Source organism: Diprion similis, chromosome 2 (genome assembly GCF_021155765.1).
Source record: "Diprion similis isolate iyDipSimi1 chromosome 2, iyDipSimi1.1, whole genome shotgun sequence".
Taxonomy (NCBI): Eukaryota; Metazoa; Arthropoda; class Insecta; order Hymenoptera; family Diprionidae; genus Diprion; species Diprion similis.
Window position 1 is genome coordinate 21,668,159 of NC_060106.1, and position 19,004 is coordinate 21,687,162.

Consider the following 19,004-nt stretch of genomic DNA (forward strand, 5'->3'; position numbering starts at 1 on the left):
GAAATTTCGTTTGCGTCAGATTCCGTCGCTTGCGGTTTCGTATTGCGTTTTTGAATATTAAGAAATTAATCGTTCCTAACGAACGTGCCAACCAAGCTAAAATTGGAGGTGAGAATGATATGGAGTTTGTTTCCACCGAAATCGAAATCAGCGGATAATTACCAGTGAGTGTAAAGTCAAGGGATTCACAGACTTTGTAATGCCCGACAAACGTGCAGGAATTTTCGAATCTGGAATATCTGCTGTTCGATTTCTTTTTTGTTTCACAGTTTTTTTTTGTAAATTATAATTTCACTGAAGTGAAGCAAATTATAAGAGAGTCAATAAAAATGCTAATTATGAAAAATCAAATATCATATGATATGTCATGACTGTAGTATTGAGCAGTGGACATATGATGATAGAGGAGACAGTCCGTGTGAGCATTAGGAAATTTCGGGGTATCTGACAAACCAGAGGTAAATTTTCCTCAGTAAGTACCTCGTTGAAGTCCACCAATGTCTGGCCCTTATATCCGTCACGGGCGCGCAACAAACAGAGATATTCGAATCAGTATCTCTGTCTAATCATCTTTTTACAAATATTGGATAATCTATTGTGCATGCATGGTACAATTTCAGAGGAATATTGCACATGCGTGTATCTTAATCTATAATAACTTATTGATTCAAATATTTTCACCAAAATATATCTGTATTTTGAATTTAATTACTATTCTCATCAGTCGGATACTTACGACTCCCAAGGACTCCTTTTTGTTCAGACGAAGTTCTCGCAGCATTTGGTACCTTTGTTCCATCATCAGTGTACGCTCGTAGGTATAAGCGGAAATATCGGAGTCCATCTGGAATTAAAAATGTTTGAGGGTGTATCAGATGCGCAGTCCATTCAAAACGATCTCTCACTCAAAGTATTACGGATTCAAAATTGAATTCAAGTTTATTATGCAACCGGGGTAATGAAGTTTAATTAGATCAAAACAATGTCACCGCAACAAGAATAAAAGAAGAACCAATGGATTTGTACGGAAAAATCTCAATTATCAGCAAATTTTTTAGACATCGCACTATATTCTGACACTTTCATAACTTTTAACGTACATTTGATTTCGATAAATTACAGCTAATCTTGTTCGTTCGAAAATTCAGACATGAATGAAAATTGTACTTGATTGGTGAAAAAATTTCCTAATGGATCCGCGGTTCGACTAACGTAACTTGACAGGTGCTTTCGACAGTGAAGCCAGATAAATGATGACCCCAAACCAACCGCGTTGATTTATACATACCTATATACGGTATATAAATTACGTTTACATGGATGTATACCCCTTAGAGCGTCGCGCTATTTGAAACGTTAAATACTAACAAGTTCAAAGTATCGCAGGATTACTTATTTGGATTTCAAATTTGACATTAGGAAAGGCGAAGTTCTTCTGGACAAATAAAGGAAGTGACGAAACACGTGTCGAATGAGAGTGAAAATGGAGCAATGGAAACAGAATAAAGATATCATCACTTCTATACCCATACAACGTACCATTTCGACAACTTCGACCTCAGCCTCGATTCTCAAATGATACAAGAACATCTTAAGATCCTTTTTCATCTGTATAGAATTGTCCTCCATCTGTGCAACGGTGAAGATCCTCATCTTGCAATTTTTCCAAGTACGATGTTGTTTTAGGAGGAATGGAAGCAGCATAAGCAGACCACCGTCATGAACGATCCACCAGACATCGATGTTCCCGACGACCTTTTCCGTCGAGTCAGGGAAGAAGTTTATCCCCTTGGGAACGAGAAGCGCCATACGAGCAGCAGTGACGCTGCGCAAGGTCTGCAAAAAGACCTTCCAAGTCTTCTCGTCCTCCGACTGTCTCCAGCCGTATGGCCAGCCGAGGATGACGGTGTTGGGTTTCATGCCGCCGAGTCCGGTGGTCTGAATGAGGCAGCTAAGCCCGTCGACGACGCTGCGTGCGACGAGGACGTCGACGAACCCCTTGACCTTCTCCTCGTCCATGGTCTTCCTGAGGCTCTGTTTTGCGGCCATTGCTTCGCCCGATGACCTCGCATAATCGCCGCCGATGCAGCTGACGCAAATCGCCAGCCCCTTGCCGGCCTTGAGCTGACTGGCGAAGGCGAAGAGCTTTCTATACTTGGGTACCAGGTCGTCGGTAAGCTTCGCGAGGATCAGAATCTGCGGTCGCCAGTTCTTCGTGTGTGGCGGGCCTTCCTCGAGCCTTAGAAGCGAGTACCTGGCAGCTGACAAAGCGAGACCCCGAATCCCATCACCCCATTCCTTCTCGGCACCGCGGTACTCGATGTACTTGTAGATGAGTCCAGCCATCCCCATGGCCAGTAGAGCGTAGTACCAGCTGGTCATGAACATAATCGCTATGCAGAGTGACAGCCCGAGGAAGGAGAGGCTCCAGTGATAGTACTTGAACCTTGGCCGCCAGTTCGGTGTTCGAAGAAGGGTCTGGAGGGCGCAGGCAAGGTTGACAAACCCGTAGCACATGAGGAAGAACATCGAGAGGAGGGGGGCCAGGTAGTCGACGTTGCCCAGGAGGATTCCGCACTGGCATATCACCACTGTCAGCAGCAACGCCCTCGTCGGTTCGCCTCTGCTTGAGCTGGCAGCGAACGGTGACAGGAATGGGATTATCCCGTCCCGGGCGATGGCCTGGAGGAGTCGAGGCGCCCCGGTTAGCGACTGGAGACCGGCTCCTAGAGTCGAGAGGAACGAGCCGACCAGTATCACCCACTCGTTCGGCCAGGCGATGTTCGCCACTACCAGACGACCCCCGATACTCTGACCGAACTTGTCGCGCAGCAGGAGGTTGTCCACTGTACCCGCGAACAGAAGGACGGTCGAAAGGTAGACCGTCGAGGTTGTTAAAATCGCGCATATCGTTCCAATCGGTATCGACTTCTGAGCGTCCGCCAGATCTCCCGATCGGTTAGATCCGGCCATGATACCTGCGGAGAGTAAACAATTTTAAGAATATATCGTGTGGGCAGTCTAGCAATAAGTAACGTGTTGTAATGGAAGCATCGATGAACAGAGGTTTAGAATCGATAACCGAATTAAGTTCTGATTGGCTTTAGAACGAAAACTATCAGAAATCAGGTGCTTTTTATAGCTGCTATAATTAGGGATTACTAGTTCTTTGTACGAGGCTTGTCTGTGCCCCAATTCTTCGTCTCTCGTTTCTTCAGCATTTTTCACAAACGTTATATATTTTACGTGTAACAGAACGAGGAGTCTTTTGGTTTTTCGATCGTACTTTTCGGAGTCGTTGTCGTATCTACTCGGGACTATTCGCAATCGTTTTGTCTCGCAAAATTACGTCGCTATAGCGTATGAATTTGATTGATTGGCTGTTTTCAAAATCCGTAAACATTTTGAAACCGAAAACCAACGGTGGTTAGTATTAGTGTTTCTACGATTTTTGAGGCCAAAAAAGATTGTTTTTTTTTCGCAAAATCGATAGTCAGAAGGAGTTTTTAAGTAATTATGTAGAGTTTCTAATTAACAGTTAGAGCACTTAATCGTTTCCGAATTCAATTTCCATGCACTTCGCGAAAGGTAATAAACGCTGCTTGAGATATTTATGTGGAAAAATGAAATGCACAACAAGTAACTATGACGCAGCATCTACGAATAAGAGAATAATTTTTAATGGAAACGTTCGTTACGTCAGCCTGCTCGACACGTTCTTGTTAAAATTAAATTGGTCTGCTCTAGTTGGCGAAGTGCAGGCTATTTTGTACGAACCGTGAAAAAACTAATCCAAACTCAGCGAAAAGAGCGTCAAAAGATAAATGAATAACAAACCAGCTACCTTTCTTGATCTTTGTAATAGAAATCGAGTTTTAATCAACATCATACGAAACAAGGTGTGGATAATTTTTACCTGTTACCGAGGGGAAGAAAATTCCAATTAGAATAGTGAAGGTCGTCGTGAGGTCGGCCTGAATTTGATTATAGCTTGGACCACCCAGGGTGTTGACGTGTTCCGGCTCGTTATCGTAGGCAAGAAATTGGCCTTCTTCCAGAAAACTGCCCCATAGATTCTCTGAAAAACATTTTCAAACTGTCAGCTTTTACCATCCATGTAATTGCAAACAAACAAATCCAGGTAAATTGCACCGCTCTATGGGAACTACACTAATTGCTTTAACTTTACTATATTAGCTCCATAACTAATTAATATAAAAACCTGGAGGAAATAGGAAAATATTTAAAGGTTGCAACTAATTATTGTAATATTTTTTATTTATAGAGAGAAAGAGAGAGAGAGAGAGAGAGAGCGGGCAGTATTCATACCCATGAAAACTCCACTGGCCAATCCTCGGACTCCGTTCCTTACTTCGGGCTTGTGATCTTTGTAATACTGGTCGCAGGTGGAATTTTTGCAGAAAATACTATCCAGCTCTCCGTCTGGTCCAGTCTTGCAGCCTCCCGTGACGTTCTTCAGGTCTTTCAACAACCGTTTGCCGAGAACGCACATCCTGTAATGATACAGAAGAGAGGTGCGCACACAAAGGATTTCAGGATTTTTTTGTGCACGCGTCACGGTTACGGAAACTTCGAGATATATCGAAGCGTCGAGCTTTCCATGGTGCCCAGTAAAAATTCCGTGACAAGTTCAAGTACATTCAGGTAAAATAAATATATCATTTGCAGTAAATATTAAAAATGGAATATTTTTCCAGGACAGATGTAAAATTCAAGGGTATTTCCAGGACACCACTGGACACTATGCTTTCGCACCCAACGAATATCCGTTTTAGCATACAACAAGGATTGATGAATTTCCCGAGCCCAAAGGCCGCGGCTTTTTCCCAGTCTTTGATGACCGCGGCGCCTAATAGTAAAAAGGTTGAATGGGGTCGAAAACCGATTTCGCGCATTGAGTCTGCCAGCTTTTTGCTAGTTAAGCCTTCGCTCGATGAATTCGGGCTCTAAGCCTTTCAGGCATGCCGCCGTCCGGGAAAAACCGCTTCATCCAGAATTTATTGGCCTTTGTTATATAGGTATACATACATATATGTATATGTATACATATACATGTATACATATACATATACCGAGCGCCTCTTACTATCTCACTGCCTTCAAACGCCTTAATCGTCTGTCTATTTCTCTTCTCTTTCCTCCCTTACGAGGTAGAAAAGCAAAAATTGCGTAGCGCAGATTTATTGACAAAGAGGAAAACAACGCGTGTAGGAAAATCGAGTGAAACTGCGTAGGTATTTGAAGGTTGTTCAACACCTTCGCGAGAATTATTGAACGAAAGGTCGGAATAGAACAGTTGGGTTCATTGGGGAAGAGATTTATCGGACCAAAACCGATTGGCCACAAGAAATGGAATAAATTGAGGAAGGTCCGAGAGAACGGAGAAAATTAAATAATTCCAAGGGAGCTCAATTATTGACGTTCTCCATCCGGTTATATCGGTTCGGTGGATTGAATGGGTGGACGGGTGAGTTTTTTCCCCTGCAATTCTGCTCTTTTGTACCACAACACATAGGTATAAGCAACTCGAAGATGTTGAGATAATAAATTCATCTGATTTACGGGACTTTAATGAAAAATCGATGTTCAAATATGAATGATTCATTTTTACACGATGTCATAAATTCATCAATTTTTTTAATCTTATAGGTACTTTGTATGACTGCGAATTAACAAACTTGAAAAAAAAAAACGATGAAAAAGTAACTAAACGCACACGATGATACGTACAATTTGCGTGACGGAAAGGATCAACGACAGGATATTATGCCTGAATATAAGAGGCACGAGTACCCACATCATTCATGCTTAAAGCTTAAATCTTGGAGTGAGGAACTTACTTGAGAGCTTCGCTTCCGTTGAAGTTGTAAAATAGACCAACGTAGACGGCGATTATCGAGAATATTACACAGGCTAGGGCGATCGTGGCAAATTTGTTGACGAATTTAACACCGATAAACACTATCGTTCCCATCACCATCAGCAGCCCAGTACCATAGACTCGAAAATTGTTGTACATTATACTGGCGTCTTTCGTAAAATCGCCGAATATGCTCATCCCCGGTGCCATGTACGTCTGGAATACCACATTTATTGGATTCAAGCGTTTCGTATTTTTTTGTTTAATTTTCTTCTTAATTTATGCGAAATTCAAGACGTTAATTCGCGAATAGATGAGACGTTGAAAAAAAAAAAAAAAAAAAAAAAAACACACCATGTCAGAAAGTAAGAAGCGTAATTTTCCGTCAATGTCAATCCGTCAAATGTGTGTCAATTCCACTTAAGAAGCGTGAGAAAGTGCTCAGTTCGCCGAATGTTTCTGAATCTTTTAATCCTTCATATGGGACCATATATTGTTGGTTATTAAACCGCAAGCTTAGATTATCGTTGCAATCATATGTTATACACACTTGCACGTATCTCGGTGTGACAGGAATGATTAAATTTTCCACATTATAACTCGAGTAAAAGAATCACGTGCCCATATAATCAAATCGTGGATTAATTAGCTAATTAGGGACACTTTGCCGTTCCAGATAAAAATTTTTTACGGTTCTAGTTCCGCTTGGCACCGATGTTCCGTTGTACTATAGGTCTGTACTATACATGCTTAATTTCTTACGCATTATCGCAGAGAGTTAAGCGATTATTTTTTACACCAGTGTAAATTTATAATGCTGCCCGATATGTTTTATAAATGCGACGACACGCTTACCAAGACGATTTCAACAGCACCAATGATGTACATGGCCGCTGCGAGGGTGGTCCCCATGTAAAAAAGCATGCCGACCGCACCTCCGAATTCGGGGCCTAAACTTCGTGATATCATGAAGTAAGACCCGCCGGCTGGAACCACGCCGTTGGTGGCGATGGCGCTCATGCTGATTGCCGTCAACATCGTCTACGAGAAGAAGCATTCAGTCGTTGTTTAGGAAAAGAAGGTTTTAATAAAAGGGTGTGATAGATTGGCCGATAATTATGAATGGATCAGGTGTTCAGTCCAGTCGCAAAGATTAAAAAGGAAAAAAATTAAGAACCAAAGGTTTCTATTCAACAACTGTAGATTAGATTCTGACATTAGTTTTATCAGAAAACAATGAAAATCGAAAGTAAGTATATTAAGAGACATTATTTTGGTGATCTAATTCATGGTAACCTGATTGTATTAACCTGAATTGCATTCATTTTTAAGGTGCTTATAAAGAAGCGTTGTACACCTCGAAAACGCGGGGATGCAAAACTCCTGTACCGCTCAAGCGATCAGAGTGAAACTTGGCCAATTAATGTCTTATGTTGGCAAAAAGTGGAGCGTCTTTTTACTTTTTCAAAATTTGGAAAAAAAATTTACAGATTGGTTACCACCCACAGAAATTGGCCAAATTTTGACAGTTGCACTGAATGGATCGAACTATCCGGTATGATGCCACTCGGCGGTGATGAAACACACATTTTGAGCCCAGTCCCATGTGATTTGATGGTGAAATGACGAAATGGCAACTGATCTGGTTTTCGATTGCGCAGAACACCGAAATCTCATTTTGGCGACATTTGTTACCGACATTACGCGCATGCCGGTAATGTATGCGTGTAATGTCGGTAAAAAATTACCGACATGCATGAAAGATAAGAGGTATTGTTTTGGTGATCTAATTCATGGTAACTCGATTGTATTAACCTGAGCTGCATTCATTCTTAAATCTGTATTTCGTAATTCTATCATCTCGACATTGTTTTTACCGGACTGTCCACCTGACAGATCTTCAAGAGTGAGTGACAATGTCGCGGTGGCTTGGTTGACCTTCGTCCAATCAGCCAGCCTCACACTTCACTGATCAATCTTTTATTTCCGGCCCAATCGATGCCATCGGCTTTCACCGAATTCGGTTTCAATGGTTTACATTATAGATGGTCCACTCTCTCGCGACCTCTCCACTTTGTATACGTACACATAAAACCTGGTCCAAATCCAATCCCACGATTGTATGAAAACATTTGGTAAGTTGTTGTATTATACTCACGACACAGCAGCAGCAGAGCACTATGAGGAAGCCTTGAATTGCCCCAGCGGTACCAACGACCCATGTCAATCTAATGAAGAGTATGACGCCAAAGATGTTCTGGATGCAGGGCAGAAAGACCCCGATCAACGTCCCCATTCGGGCCCCACCACCAGCGGCCTGTGCCGATTTGCTGTCAGGGTCCGTCGCCGCTGGTATCGTGTTGCTGTAGTTGGCAAGACTGTTGAGGAGGGTTGAGATCCGAGGCCGATCCTCCATTTCCTCCTGAAAACAGCGTGTTGGCATATGAATTACTTACTTGTCGAAAACGATTGATTCGAAAGGCTTCGCTTGGCGCTTAGAACTAGAGGATCAACTCCTCAAATGGGAATCGCTTATATTTTTCTAACGACGAATGCGTCCAGGAATATTCAGCGATGACGCGAAGCCGATTATTCGTTGGGTTATATCATGGGAGGAAAAACGTCGACCCTTACCGTGAGCAAAAAAGAAATTCGTTCACTTTAACCGAGTCAATTTTCCTCCTCGAGCAGTTGGGCCGAGCCTTATCACTGTGCAGCAAGTCGGAGAGACCGTAACGAGCAAGAAAAAAAAACGAAACAAAAAAATCCTTGGTTAAATTTTTCACAAGCCAGACCCTCATGATTTGAGATCGTTACCTCGAACCGCCTTGGAGGGTTAAAAATGCGACAGTTTTTTAGAAAAATAAAAGTCACTGTAGGCAGGAGTTGAAGAGAACTATTTTCGGGGATCTCAAGATGGCGCAGTTTGTAAAAGAAGAGAAACGTGGTTAGTATAATGATGATTGGATTCTTCAACCACCGAAAGGCTGAAAAGTTGTAATCAATTCTGTTCCGATGTTTCTAGACAAAATGACGACGAAGTGACGATACAACTAAGTAGCAAGGCGTGAAGACTCCATTCGTCTGAGACCTGGAGCCAATCCACCGTGGCGAAGACGCACAGAGGGCGGCGAGATTAGTTCCTGGGGTGAATTTCACGGATGGAAACCTGTCGCCACAGCGGCACTGATTTAGCGGAGGTAATACGGTGAGGAGGATCCATAAACCAAGGCGAGGCTTTCACTTTAGGGGTTGAAGCGGAGACGTGGGGTGCGCTGCAGAGAGAACACCACTCGAGTAACCGAGATATAAATTTGTATCTTGTGTAAGCAATCCGAACATAAATGTATCCTGTATCCATCTAAAAGAGAGCCGCGACCAACGACGTCGACGAAAAGAAAAGGCGAAATATACACCACGTCATTAACGGTTTCGCGCTTTCCGAGCACGCCGCCATGCTACGTACATAAAGACATTTATTCGCGATAAAAGAGAGCCAACGTTCCAATATAATTAGTGGCGAAGAGTCTCCCGAATCCAAGGCGCGTACCGTGCCTCGAGATTTGTTCAAAATGGTCTCAAGAAGGACGTCAAGTATCTCTCATTGGGACTAAGGGATGTTGGAGCTTGGATTAATTGTTTTACCACCACAAGTTTTTGTTTTTCTTCATCTTCTTAGCGATAACGTCACCTCAGGTTCATTTATTCCTGATAATTATATATGGTTTTGTCTGTTATACTGAGAAGGATTTGAAAAATTTCAGAGGAGATGCAAAAGATGTTGGGTTTAACTATCAATTGTTTGCCATGCCGTAATCTCGAAACGTATTTATACTTTTGCACGGTATTTCCGTAGATTTTTCCGAACTTTTCGTAACATCATTTACCCAAGTTCGAAAGGATTCCATCGTTGGGTTGAGAGAGGAGTGTGAAGTACGATTTGCTTACTTGGTCGATGCTCGTCAACATCGAATTACAGTTGGGGTGCGAAGCAAGAGACACACATGGCGTCAGTTTTCACTTTTTGAAGAGAGGAATGAGTTGATTTAGGCAATTCGAAAACTTGCTCGTATTCAAACCAACCGAAACTCGACATGAAAGTTAACTTTGAAGGGTGTATAATATTTTGTAAGTAGAGTTTTCTCTGGTTCCGCCAAATTCGAAGCCAGGGTGAAATTCGTAGGTACGGCATAAAAAGTTGTTCGAGAGAAATGTTTTGCCGGAGTTACTGTCTAATTTGCGAAATAAGCGTGTTACGCGAGAAGCACTGCTGGATCAGTTATCTTCGCACCCCTCGTTCCTGTGTTTCAACCCTCGTTCTCCTAATACAACCGGGTATTCAAACCGCCGTCCGTAGAAATTTACGATTCTCGAGGTAAACTTCGAGCGCGATTCTCGTATAATTACGAAAGTCTATGTCTACGTGAGAAGAAGTCATTTTCATCAGCGAGTGTTCGAGAACTTGGAAGTTATTTTCTTTTATCAAATTGAACAACTCCTCGGCCGTGCCGGGTTACGGTGGCTGCTTTGCTGCCTGCCGCCTGCTAATAACTTTCTTAAACTTATGCAGAGTTATTTGTTAGCTACCTGTTACTCCTACAAAGGATTCATACGTGCCTAGGTAGGACTTCGAGTTCGAGTCAAGTTTTACGATGCACTTATCATCAAGACCAAGTTGCAAAGTAGTTTCTGCTCAACTCCCAGAACCATCCAGCAGCTGCCATCGTCGATGGTAAACTAAATCACAATCTTATTTGCTCACAATTTTGAAACTGTGTTTTGAAACAGCATCATAATTCTCTATAAGGTTTAAAATAGTATTCCTCAACGATATATCCCAGGTGAACTAAAAGTTCGTCTGAAATTGTGAAGCATGCGTTTTATGGATATAATATACAAACCGACAAATCATTCTGGCATGAAATTGAATTTGCTTCCGTTGACACGCTTTCAGTGTTTACAGTTCGGAGATTTGCGAACGTTTTGATCGCTGCGTTCAACAGTTATCGAACGATATTCTATGCCAAACAAGATGACAAGCAAAATAATATCGGAATTATCCATTCCCGCAGCTATAGTATGAAATTCTCATAAGCAGAATTCACCCTTCGAATATTACTTACATTATGAAAAAAATATAGTTTCCCCGCCAAAATAAGTCATCTTCAAATGGAATCGAATAAGTCTCTTAATTTTATGACCATTTGACCAAAGTAGTGTGAAATGAAAATTAATATCTGTAAGCCTTCGTTCGTAACTTGAGTAAATACTTGTTTTCTTCTTAAATATTGGAGCAGAAAATCATGGTATAACCTTACGATTATGAAAATTCTATAAACACTAGACGTGAGACTATGCCTCGTAATCAAGTGGACAAAGAGTATTGATTTCCTCGCCTTACCAACCTCCTTAAACAATAATTTGCTATACGTGCCAGTACCATGCAATGTGCGAATCTTCTATATACCAAACCGCGAATGCTAACTGCGAAGCATTATTTGACCTGTACGAGACAATTGTCTAGTCAACGAGCGATAGTTGGACAAGTCAACAACGTCGATCATGGTTCAATCGAATCGAATTCGTCTCGCCTGAAAGGCAAGTAAAGAAAAAATGTCCGTCAATGACTTTTCCTACTCTTCTTTTCTCGCGCCTAATCAAATCTGCGATCCTTGTACTTTTATACTTTCATGTTTCCATCATTCCTGATTCCCTGCATTCCTTTTCCAATATATTATTACATCGGTTGACACAAATTTTCAGTCTGGGTTCCAGATGTCAAATTTTTATTTCCACTACGTAGCTCATAATTGAAACAATAGTTTTATTAAATAAAGTTTGTTGTTGTGGAAATCAGAACGACGATATTTCGAAATTTACGAAAAATTACCCATTTTCTCAAAGAATTATTGTAAATATCAACTAAGAAAAACTGAATTAAATTACTTTTATTAAAAAATAATAATTAATAGTAAAGTACAAATATAATAGAATTGTCAAGCAAAGTTTAAATAAATGAACGTTTATCGTACTTTTTCTATTTTCGTAAGAAATTTCTCATATCAAACCCCAAACGTAATCTCTCATCATGCCCCCATTAGACTGCCCCTGGTAACATGAATAACAATAAAGTACATCACAATCATAGTAAAAACGTTTTCCTTTTTCTTCTAAACAGGCATCCATACTAGCTATCAACTAAAAGCTTCAAGACTTATTCATCAACATGAAAAGAAGAAAAATAAACTTTATAAGTAATAAACAAAGGTTGATGGTTATTATTCGATGTATAAAATCGGAATTTAATAACTCCAATAGAATCTCCAAAGAAAAAAAAATGAATTCTTTTGTAGACCCGTATTATCCGTCCGATCTGCACATGTCCCTCAAGCATTAAAATTCACATCCGATAAAGGCAAAAATCTCTTTTGTCACTATGTATACGGTATACGGGTATATGGCGAACAAGGATCAGAAGATCCGAAGTACAATATAAGGTATAACACCCCGAATCGACCACGTATATATATATAATAATATACATCCATGGCTATAACGCCAGGGCAATATCAGAAGCTATAACAGAACACAATGCTGATGGTTATATAATGTGTATAATATATCGCATCCACACCTACGTACGTATGGGTATACACTAGGGTGGCGCAAAAAAACCGACTGTTTTTTTTTTTTTTTGAGTCTCGTGTGACAAAATGTTAGTTTTTTATGTTTTAAGAACCCACTTCAAAGGACAGCTAAAAAAAAAAATTTTAAGAGGTCGCTCCAAATTTTTTTAAATGTCAAAAATCGTCAAAAAATTAAATTAAAAAAATTACATTTTCAGTATTTTTTTTTTGATTTTTAATTCATGTCGTGGTTGTATTGTTATCGATTCTTTCTTACTAAATTAAAGAAAAAAAATTTATGAAATTTTAATATGAATATTAAAAGGTCGCTCGAAAAGATCTAAAGAAATGCACCAAAAAATTGAAAAATAATTATGAGCGACGTTTCAAAATTCAAACTTTGAACTGAAACTTTCGGAAACTAATTTTTTTTTTTTTGTCTATAAAATTATACTGTAACGAGAAAAAAAATTAAAAAAAAAAAAAAATTGATTTTCGACGATTGCTGACGTTTTAAAAAATGTGGAGCGACTACTTAAAAATTTTTTTTCGAACAGTCCTTTGGAGTGGGCTCTTAAAACATCAAAAACTAACATTTTGTCACAAGAGAGTTGAAAAAAAAAAAAAAAAATAGTCGGTTTTTTTGCGTCACCCTAGTATACACTCTACATATACGGCAGACACATTCATCTTGTAATTGTAAATGGGTCGCGTCCTTGCACCGCTTAAATCTTCCCTCTTGTACCTTTACCTATATTTCTATCGACCTGCGCGAATTCTGCGAGGTGATTTTGTCAGGTTATCGAGGCGTGGAGGAATACATGCATAAATTACATACCCATGTAGGTGCGGATGCTGGCGAGTAAGCTTGCCGACACCTCGGTGAGGACGTTATTCAACGGTGGTGGGATTTAAGCGGATCCAGCCAGATTTTTGTGGATTTTAACCAGGGATTTCAACAGGCAAAGATATACATATTGTGGGTACATAGAGAGAGGGAGGGAAAGAGAGAGACAGAGATGTTCACCTTCGACACCTGAATTTAATCAGTTTCGCCTTAAACATCTCTTTGTCTCTTTATGTCCTGCGATGTTCAATCTTCTTTCTTTCTACACATACAATTATTGCTCTTCAAGTTTATATTCTCATATTTAACCTTCATTGCACTATCCCGTTTCACACGTAACAATTAACTTCTTCTTCGTCTTTTCTCCGACGAGAATGTTAATGCCATACATCCAAGGCATTACCTACGTCAACAGGTTACAGATCACGTTAGGTAATTACAATTATGACCTATTCTCGGTGAATAATGGATTATAAACCTATATCTATGGGCACAACATCACCGGTTTCAGAGGGGGGGAGACGAGTGAAATTGTTCCTCTGATTTGGAAATTATAACGATGATTTACGAATCCCTTGCTCACATAATGTCATGTATCTGCTACTGGTCGAATATGGATCACAAGTGTGAAAAAAATGCGACATGTTGATTGCGGAATTTCAACTTTTGACGAGGTTGGAGAAGAAGGAAGAGGAGGAGGAGGAATAGAAGTGAAGGGAACTCAAATGAAAGTCAAAGAAAAACGTGCAGGATGGCTAAAGCCTGCAGGATCGTGGCAGGAGGAGGATGGTGATGCAGTATAATGCTGTCTCTGCCGTGCTGCTCTGCTCTCATTCCCAAGTGTACAAGAATTCTACGAGATAGAACACACAGCTCGAAGAGCCGCGTCGAGAGCGATCCGTTAACCGATATCTCGCTCGATACCTAACCGTGTATCCAGCATCACGTACGTCATACGTATATACACATCCACCACGTATATTATATGTTTTATGCAGGTACATGTACGTAGACAAGACCAAGAACAGATAGAGAATTGAGGAGGGAAAAAAGGGTACGAATCTTATCAAAATTCTTGTTGTTCTTAAAAACGACTTTCTACAGTTTCGCAAAGTTTTTTGATTGTCAGTAAAAACAAGAGCTGTAAGAAGAATCGATTGGCTTGAACGGAGTAGTTCTATAGGACTTTCCGTTATTTCCGTTGTTTTTCAAAGTAAGAATTTTCAACCAAAAGGATTTTCATTCTCGGGAAAAGTTCAGAATTAAGTTAAACCGATGGACCAAATTTCATTTGAAAAAAATGTCAATTTTCATAAATAACTTAGGGACGACTAGTCAGATTTCGGTGCAAATTTAACCAGTTTTAAGCTAGGAACAACTGTGACAATTGAGACCAAAGTTCCCAGGATCCGTTGATTCGATCTCAAGATATCGTCGGACAAAAACATTCGAGAATGGTTGATTTTCGGTGTGATTAAAGCAGCGTACCATCGTAGAAAAGCAGGAAGCTAAAAGACCGAAAGTCTCGGGTCCTCAGCACAGGACGTTTAGTGCTGAGGGAGTTGAAGGTAAATTAGAAAACTAGAAGAGGGAATTAGGAAAGGGTCGTGCACAGTGATGTGGGGATGGTACGAAGAGGGCAAAAGTTACGTACAAGACTACGTTCCTTCATTAAGAGGATGCCGGACCCTCGACTTTAACCAACAAGTTCAGCAAATCGTATTTTGCCACTATTTTTATAAAATAACGTGTGAGAACCGCAACGAAGCGAGTGAAAAACAATTATATTAACACTATACATTCCGTTAATATTTTTTCGATGACAATCACGGGTAAAATGCTTCGAAACGCTTTCATTGATCAGGAGTGAATAAAAGGTGTAAAATAAGATCTGATTACTCGGTCGGTACTCGGTCCTCCGACATCCCCTTAAATCATCGCCTTGTAAAGACACGACACGAGGCTCGACCTCGACCGAGTCTCCCGCTTGCCATACTCACGCTTTTACACCCCTCCACCCCTTTTATTACTATCCCAACGGTGTCGTCGTTGGGATAAGGACGCGCGGCGATGACAACGACGACGATTCAAGGTGATACAGCTCTTCGTGCACGCACATTTCACGCGATGGTGGCTTACAGGCGTAGCGCTATTGCGTACAGACAGGTATTACGGATATAGCTATAACAACGACGTATATAAATTACGTCTTTAACCCTTTGTGGCATAGTGTATCTCATACACGAGACATCTTTCTTGAATCGGTTATTCAGGATTTATATTCAATTTTTTGGATACACTGTAATTTTGGAACTCGGTAATCTTGAGTTTTTGGAGTCACTAGAAATGAATCCGATGTCGTCGTTCATATTAGATTCGTCATGTCGGATTTTAAAAATTTCTCAGATCGAACCCAATTTTTGAAATCAGTGACCTCGATAACCCTTAATTATACCCAGTATCAAGAAATTTAACTGCAAGGAAAAATGTACCCTTCAAAGGGTTAAGACTCACGCTGTAGAGGTAGAGGTTCGTCTCGTATCCTGACATCTTCTCGGCATTGTTGCCACCCACGAATGGTTCACCGTCACCAGCCGCCCCACCTCCGTCACCTGAAATTTGAAGAATATCTGATAACCAATCGTTCGAAAATACACCATCAATCATTCGGGGTGTTGTGACGGGTTATATTGAAGGGTGCTCGAGGCAAGGATTAATCCGCAGCATCATATCGACTGTACATACAAGAATCTTAAGTGGTTAAGGTCATAATTTACAAAAAGTACAAGATCACTCCTCGGGGGTAAAGTTCGTTCAACCCCGTATCGGTTATTCTCGACGAAGAATTACTACAAAAAAAATCATGATCGAATTGCAGTAGTAAGCATAAAAGGTCGTTTCTGCGTACAGCTCCCTATACCGACATTTATCGACAATGTCGGTAACATGTCGGTATAGGGATCTATAATACTTGCATACTAATTGCAAGTTTACAACAGTGTCGGTCGAATTATAACCCGAAAAACGATCAAGATTTTGATAAACCGTTAAGCAATAACTGGCACTTCGACATCGTTTAAGGCAAGTCATATCACGTTATGTCCATTCAAGACCGATCAGTGGTCACATTGGCCATTGGCCAAGCCTGCCCCATGAAGCGGTTATCGAGTATCTCCTTAGGTTGACAATGAAAGTCTTTGGAAACAGAATTTTCTAATGTTACGCATCCAGGATCATCCGACCCCACATTATACGGCGAAACGAATAATCCATGGATTAATTAATCCTCTGAAGCGTGAGTTACAAGTGAATAAAGTGTTCAATCGGTGGAATTCGTGGTTCGAATATGGATGATGTTATTGATGTTACGAGTAATTCCAGCAGTGTAACAAACGGCGTAACAAATTCGTGATTTTGGTGGAGTTGAAAGGTGAATCGTTCTACTTCTGTTCACTGAAATGAGAAATATCGAAGGTTTGAGAACGCGTTCGTTATGTGCAGTCGTCTGCAGTCTTCACGATACAATACACCACACGTTCGTGAGTTTATCGCGGTTACATGAACGACTGCAGAGGTGATCTGTCCTAAATCCTATAACAGTGGAGTATCGGGTAGGCCAATTGCCAATAAGATATATCGCAAGTTGCAGGTACTGCGACAGACTTGATGCAGGTAAGCGGATATTGTGCGTCAAAGAAATTTCAGATCATTCGTACTAAGATTTGATTTTGATTTCTGAATATCGATAAAATCGTATCAAATTGTTTTTCATACCTCAATTTCAAAGGGACCTTTGACAAATAACTTACAATAAGATTCTTAGATTCTATGAAATAAATAATTTAATATCACTTGACTCTGAAAGTTGGCAAATGAAGTTTTATCAATAATAATAAATTAAATATAGTGTTTAACTGATTAATTTAAACTCTTGATTAAACGATAGAATTGATCAAGTAAATTTTTTTCAAGCCAAATTACTTCGTACATATAGAATCAAGAAATCACAATCTACCAATTATTTTCCTCAGTGTGTATTTTCCCGAGTCTAAAATTCTATAAGGATAACTCCTCCAGCACACACTTCGGACTTAAATCTACATCATAACCATTGAAAAGTCGACCTGTACAGCAGGAGTAAAAGCAATTACGAATCCGCGAAAAACCTCCAGGTATAACAGCCACGTCCCTCTGGTTCGCGTAGGCGTAAAAACCGCGAGCCGATCTTTTCGCGTCAGAATCTCCGCGGACCTGGCCGCAAGGTGTAGTCAGTAAAAATCGGCCGACCGTCATTTCCGATCCGTTGGACATATTTTGCTTGATTTTTTCCTGCCTCGCGGAGCAGAAAAACTTTGATGATAAAATTGAAATAAAACCGAGGACCAAATTGCAATTATAACCTCTATATCTCGTGTCGTTTTAACTGAAATAGAAAGTGTTCGGTTTTAACAGACAATCGAAGCGCGCGGATCGGAAATCATTATTATGTATGTATGTACATATATGACGCACATTGCAGAGCAATATATTGGAAAATAGCACAAATGAGGATTCGGAATTTCGACATCGTTTAAATTTATTCACATATCGTGTCTCGTGTGTATTCGGAATTTTTCCGCATGGATAAATCACTTGGCAGGAATGGAATTTGGGCAGATCTATTATCCTCGCAATCGTTGTTAATCACCGGGAAATTACAAGCGTTGTAGAAAAACGAAGGGATATGACTCGATGAAAATAATTCCTACGATTTTCTACGAATTTGTAAAAAAAATTGGAACATTGCGTACAATTTTGTGAAAAAAAAACAAACTTTGTTACTTAGTTTCTTAGTTTCTCATAAAATAAATTAAAAAATCTACAAGCTACTACAATTTTTAACGAAAATTAACAATTCTTTACGAAAAACTATGCATATTTATTTAAAATGTTCACCAGGGCAGAAAAGAGAAGAGAAGAAATTTGTAATAAAGATGGCCGACGAAAAGACCTTCTTAGGAACTGTTGGTTGAAGTAATCGGAAAAATGTGAAACTCTGAGAAGTTTATTTCTAACAAATGTTAAGTAAAACAGGTTTAGAGCTAATCTGCTTGTTATTGTATAAACCCAAAGTTAATTGTTTTTCTTATTTATTCATGAATGGAGATTAATTCCTAGTACGGTTAACACAGATTACATTTTACAGTTTCATTTTGTGTAAGTGTAATAAGTATTCATTCATTGTTTCATCGGTCTGTAGATTCAATCAACAGCCTATGCATGTTTCAACAGAACTATCTCTGCTGACTAGAGTAGAGTGACCGAATGCCGTGTGCCAGATATAAATTATTCCTTCCATTGTAACCGCTCCAATGCAGTGGGAGAATCGAATTGAATGCATTTACTCAACCCGGCCTTTCTGCAAGTATTGCCTTGCTTGCATATGTACAGATTTTTTCCCACCAAGGTTGGGAATTAGATGAAAACATCACGTATGAACGTGACTCTACCTAAGCGAGGCTGCAGTTTTCGTTACTTTTTCGATAGCGATGAGAATTAATTTATTATAAATCGTAGAAAGTTTAACAGAGAATGACAATTCAACTTGAAATATGAAAATATCAAATCGTTTATAACACAAGTTGAAAATTAACTGGAAAAATAATTATAA

The 19,004-nt window shown here is 40.0% G+C and overlaps 1 protein-coding gene across 4 annotated transcripts in view; it reads right to left on the bottom strand.

The window, feature by feature from the left end:
• LOC124414408 (solute carrier family 12 member 4) overlaps nucleotides 1–19,004 on the bottom strand; it is a 63,911-nt gene that overhangs the window by 3,355 nt on the left and 41,552 nt on the right. For 3 of the 4 annotated variants that reach the window (XM_046895355.1, XM_046895360.1, XM_046895364.1), the window contains exons 2-10: nucleotides 15,869–15,966; nucleotides 8,040–8,303; nucleotides 6,737–6,922; nucleotides 5,862–6,097; nucleotides 4,330–4,514; nucleotides 3,917–4,078; nucleotides 1,540–2,978; nucleotides 737–844; nucleotides 481–507 (exon numbers count right to left, since the gene is read on the bottom strand). In XM_046895355.1, the coding sequence (XP_046751311.1) occupies nucleotides 481–507; nucleotides 737–844; nucleotides 1,540–2,978; nucleotides 3,917–4,078; nucleotides 4,330–4,514; nucleotides 5,862–6,097; nucleotides 6,737–6,922; nucleotides 8,040–8,303; nucleotides 15,869–15,966 (2,705 nt within the window). The remainder of the gene's footprint in view (nucleotides 1–480; nucleotides 508–736; nucleotides 845–1,539; nucleotides 2,979–3,916; nucleotides 4,079–4,329; nucleotides 4,515–5,861; nucleotides 6,098–6,736; nucleotides 6,923–8,039; nucleotides 8,304–15,868; nucleotides 15,967–19,004) is intronic. The other variant, XM_046895367.1, reaches the window with a different exon arrangement.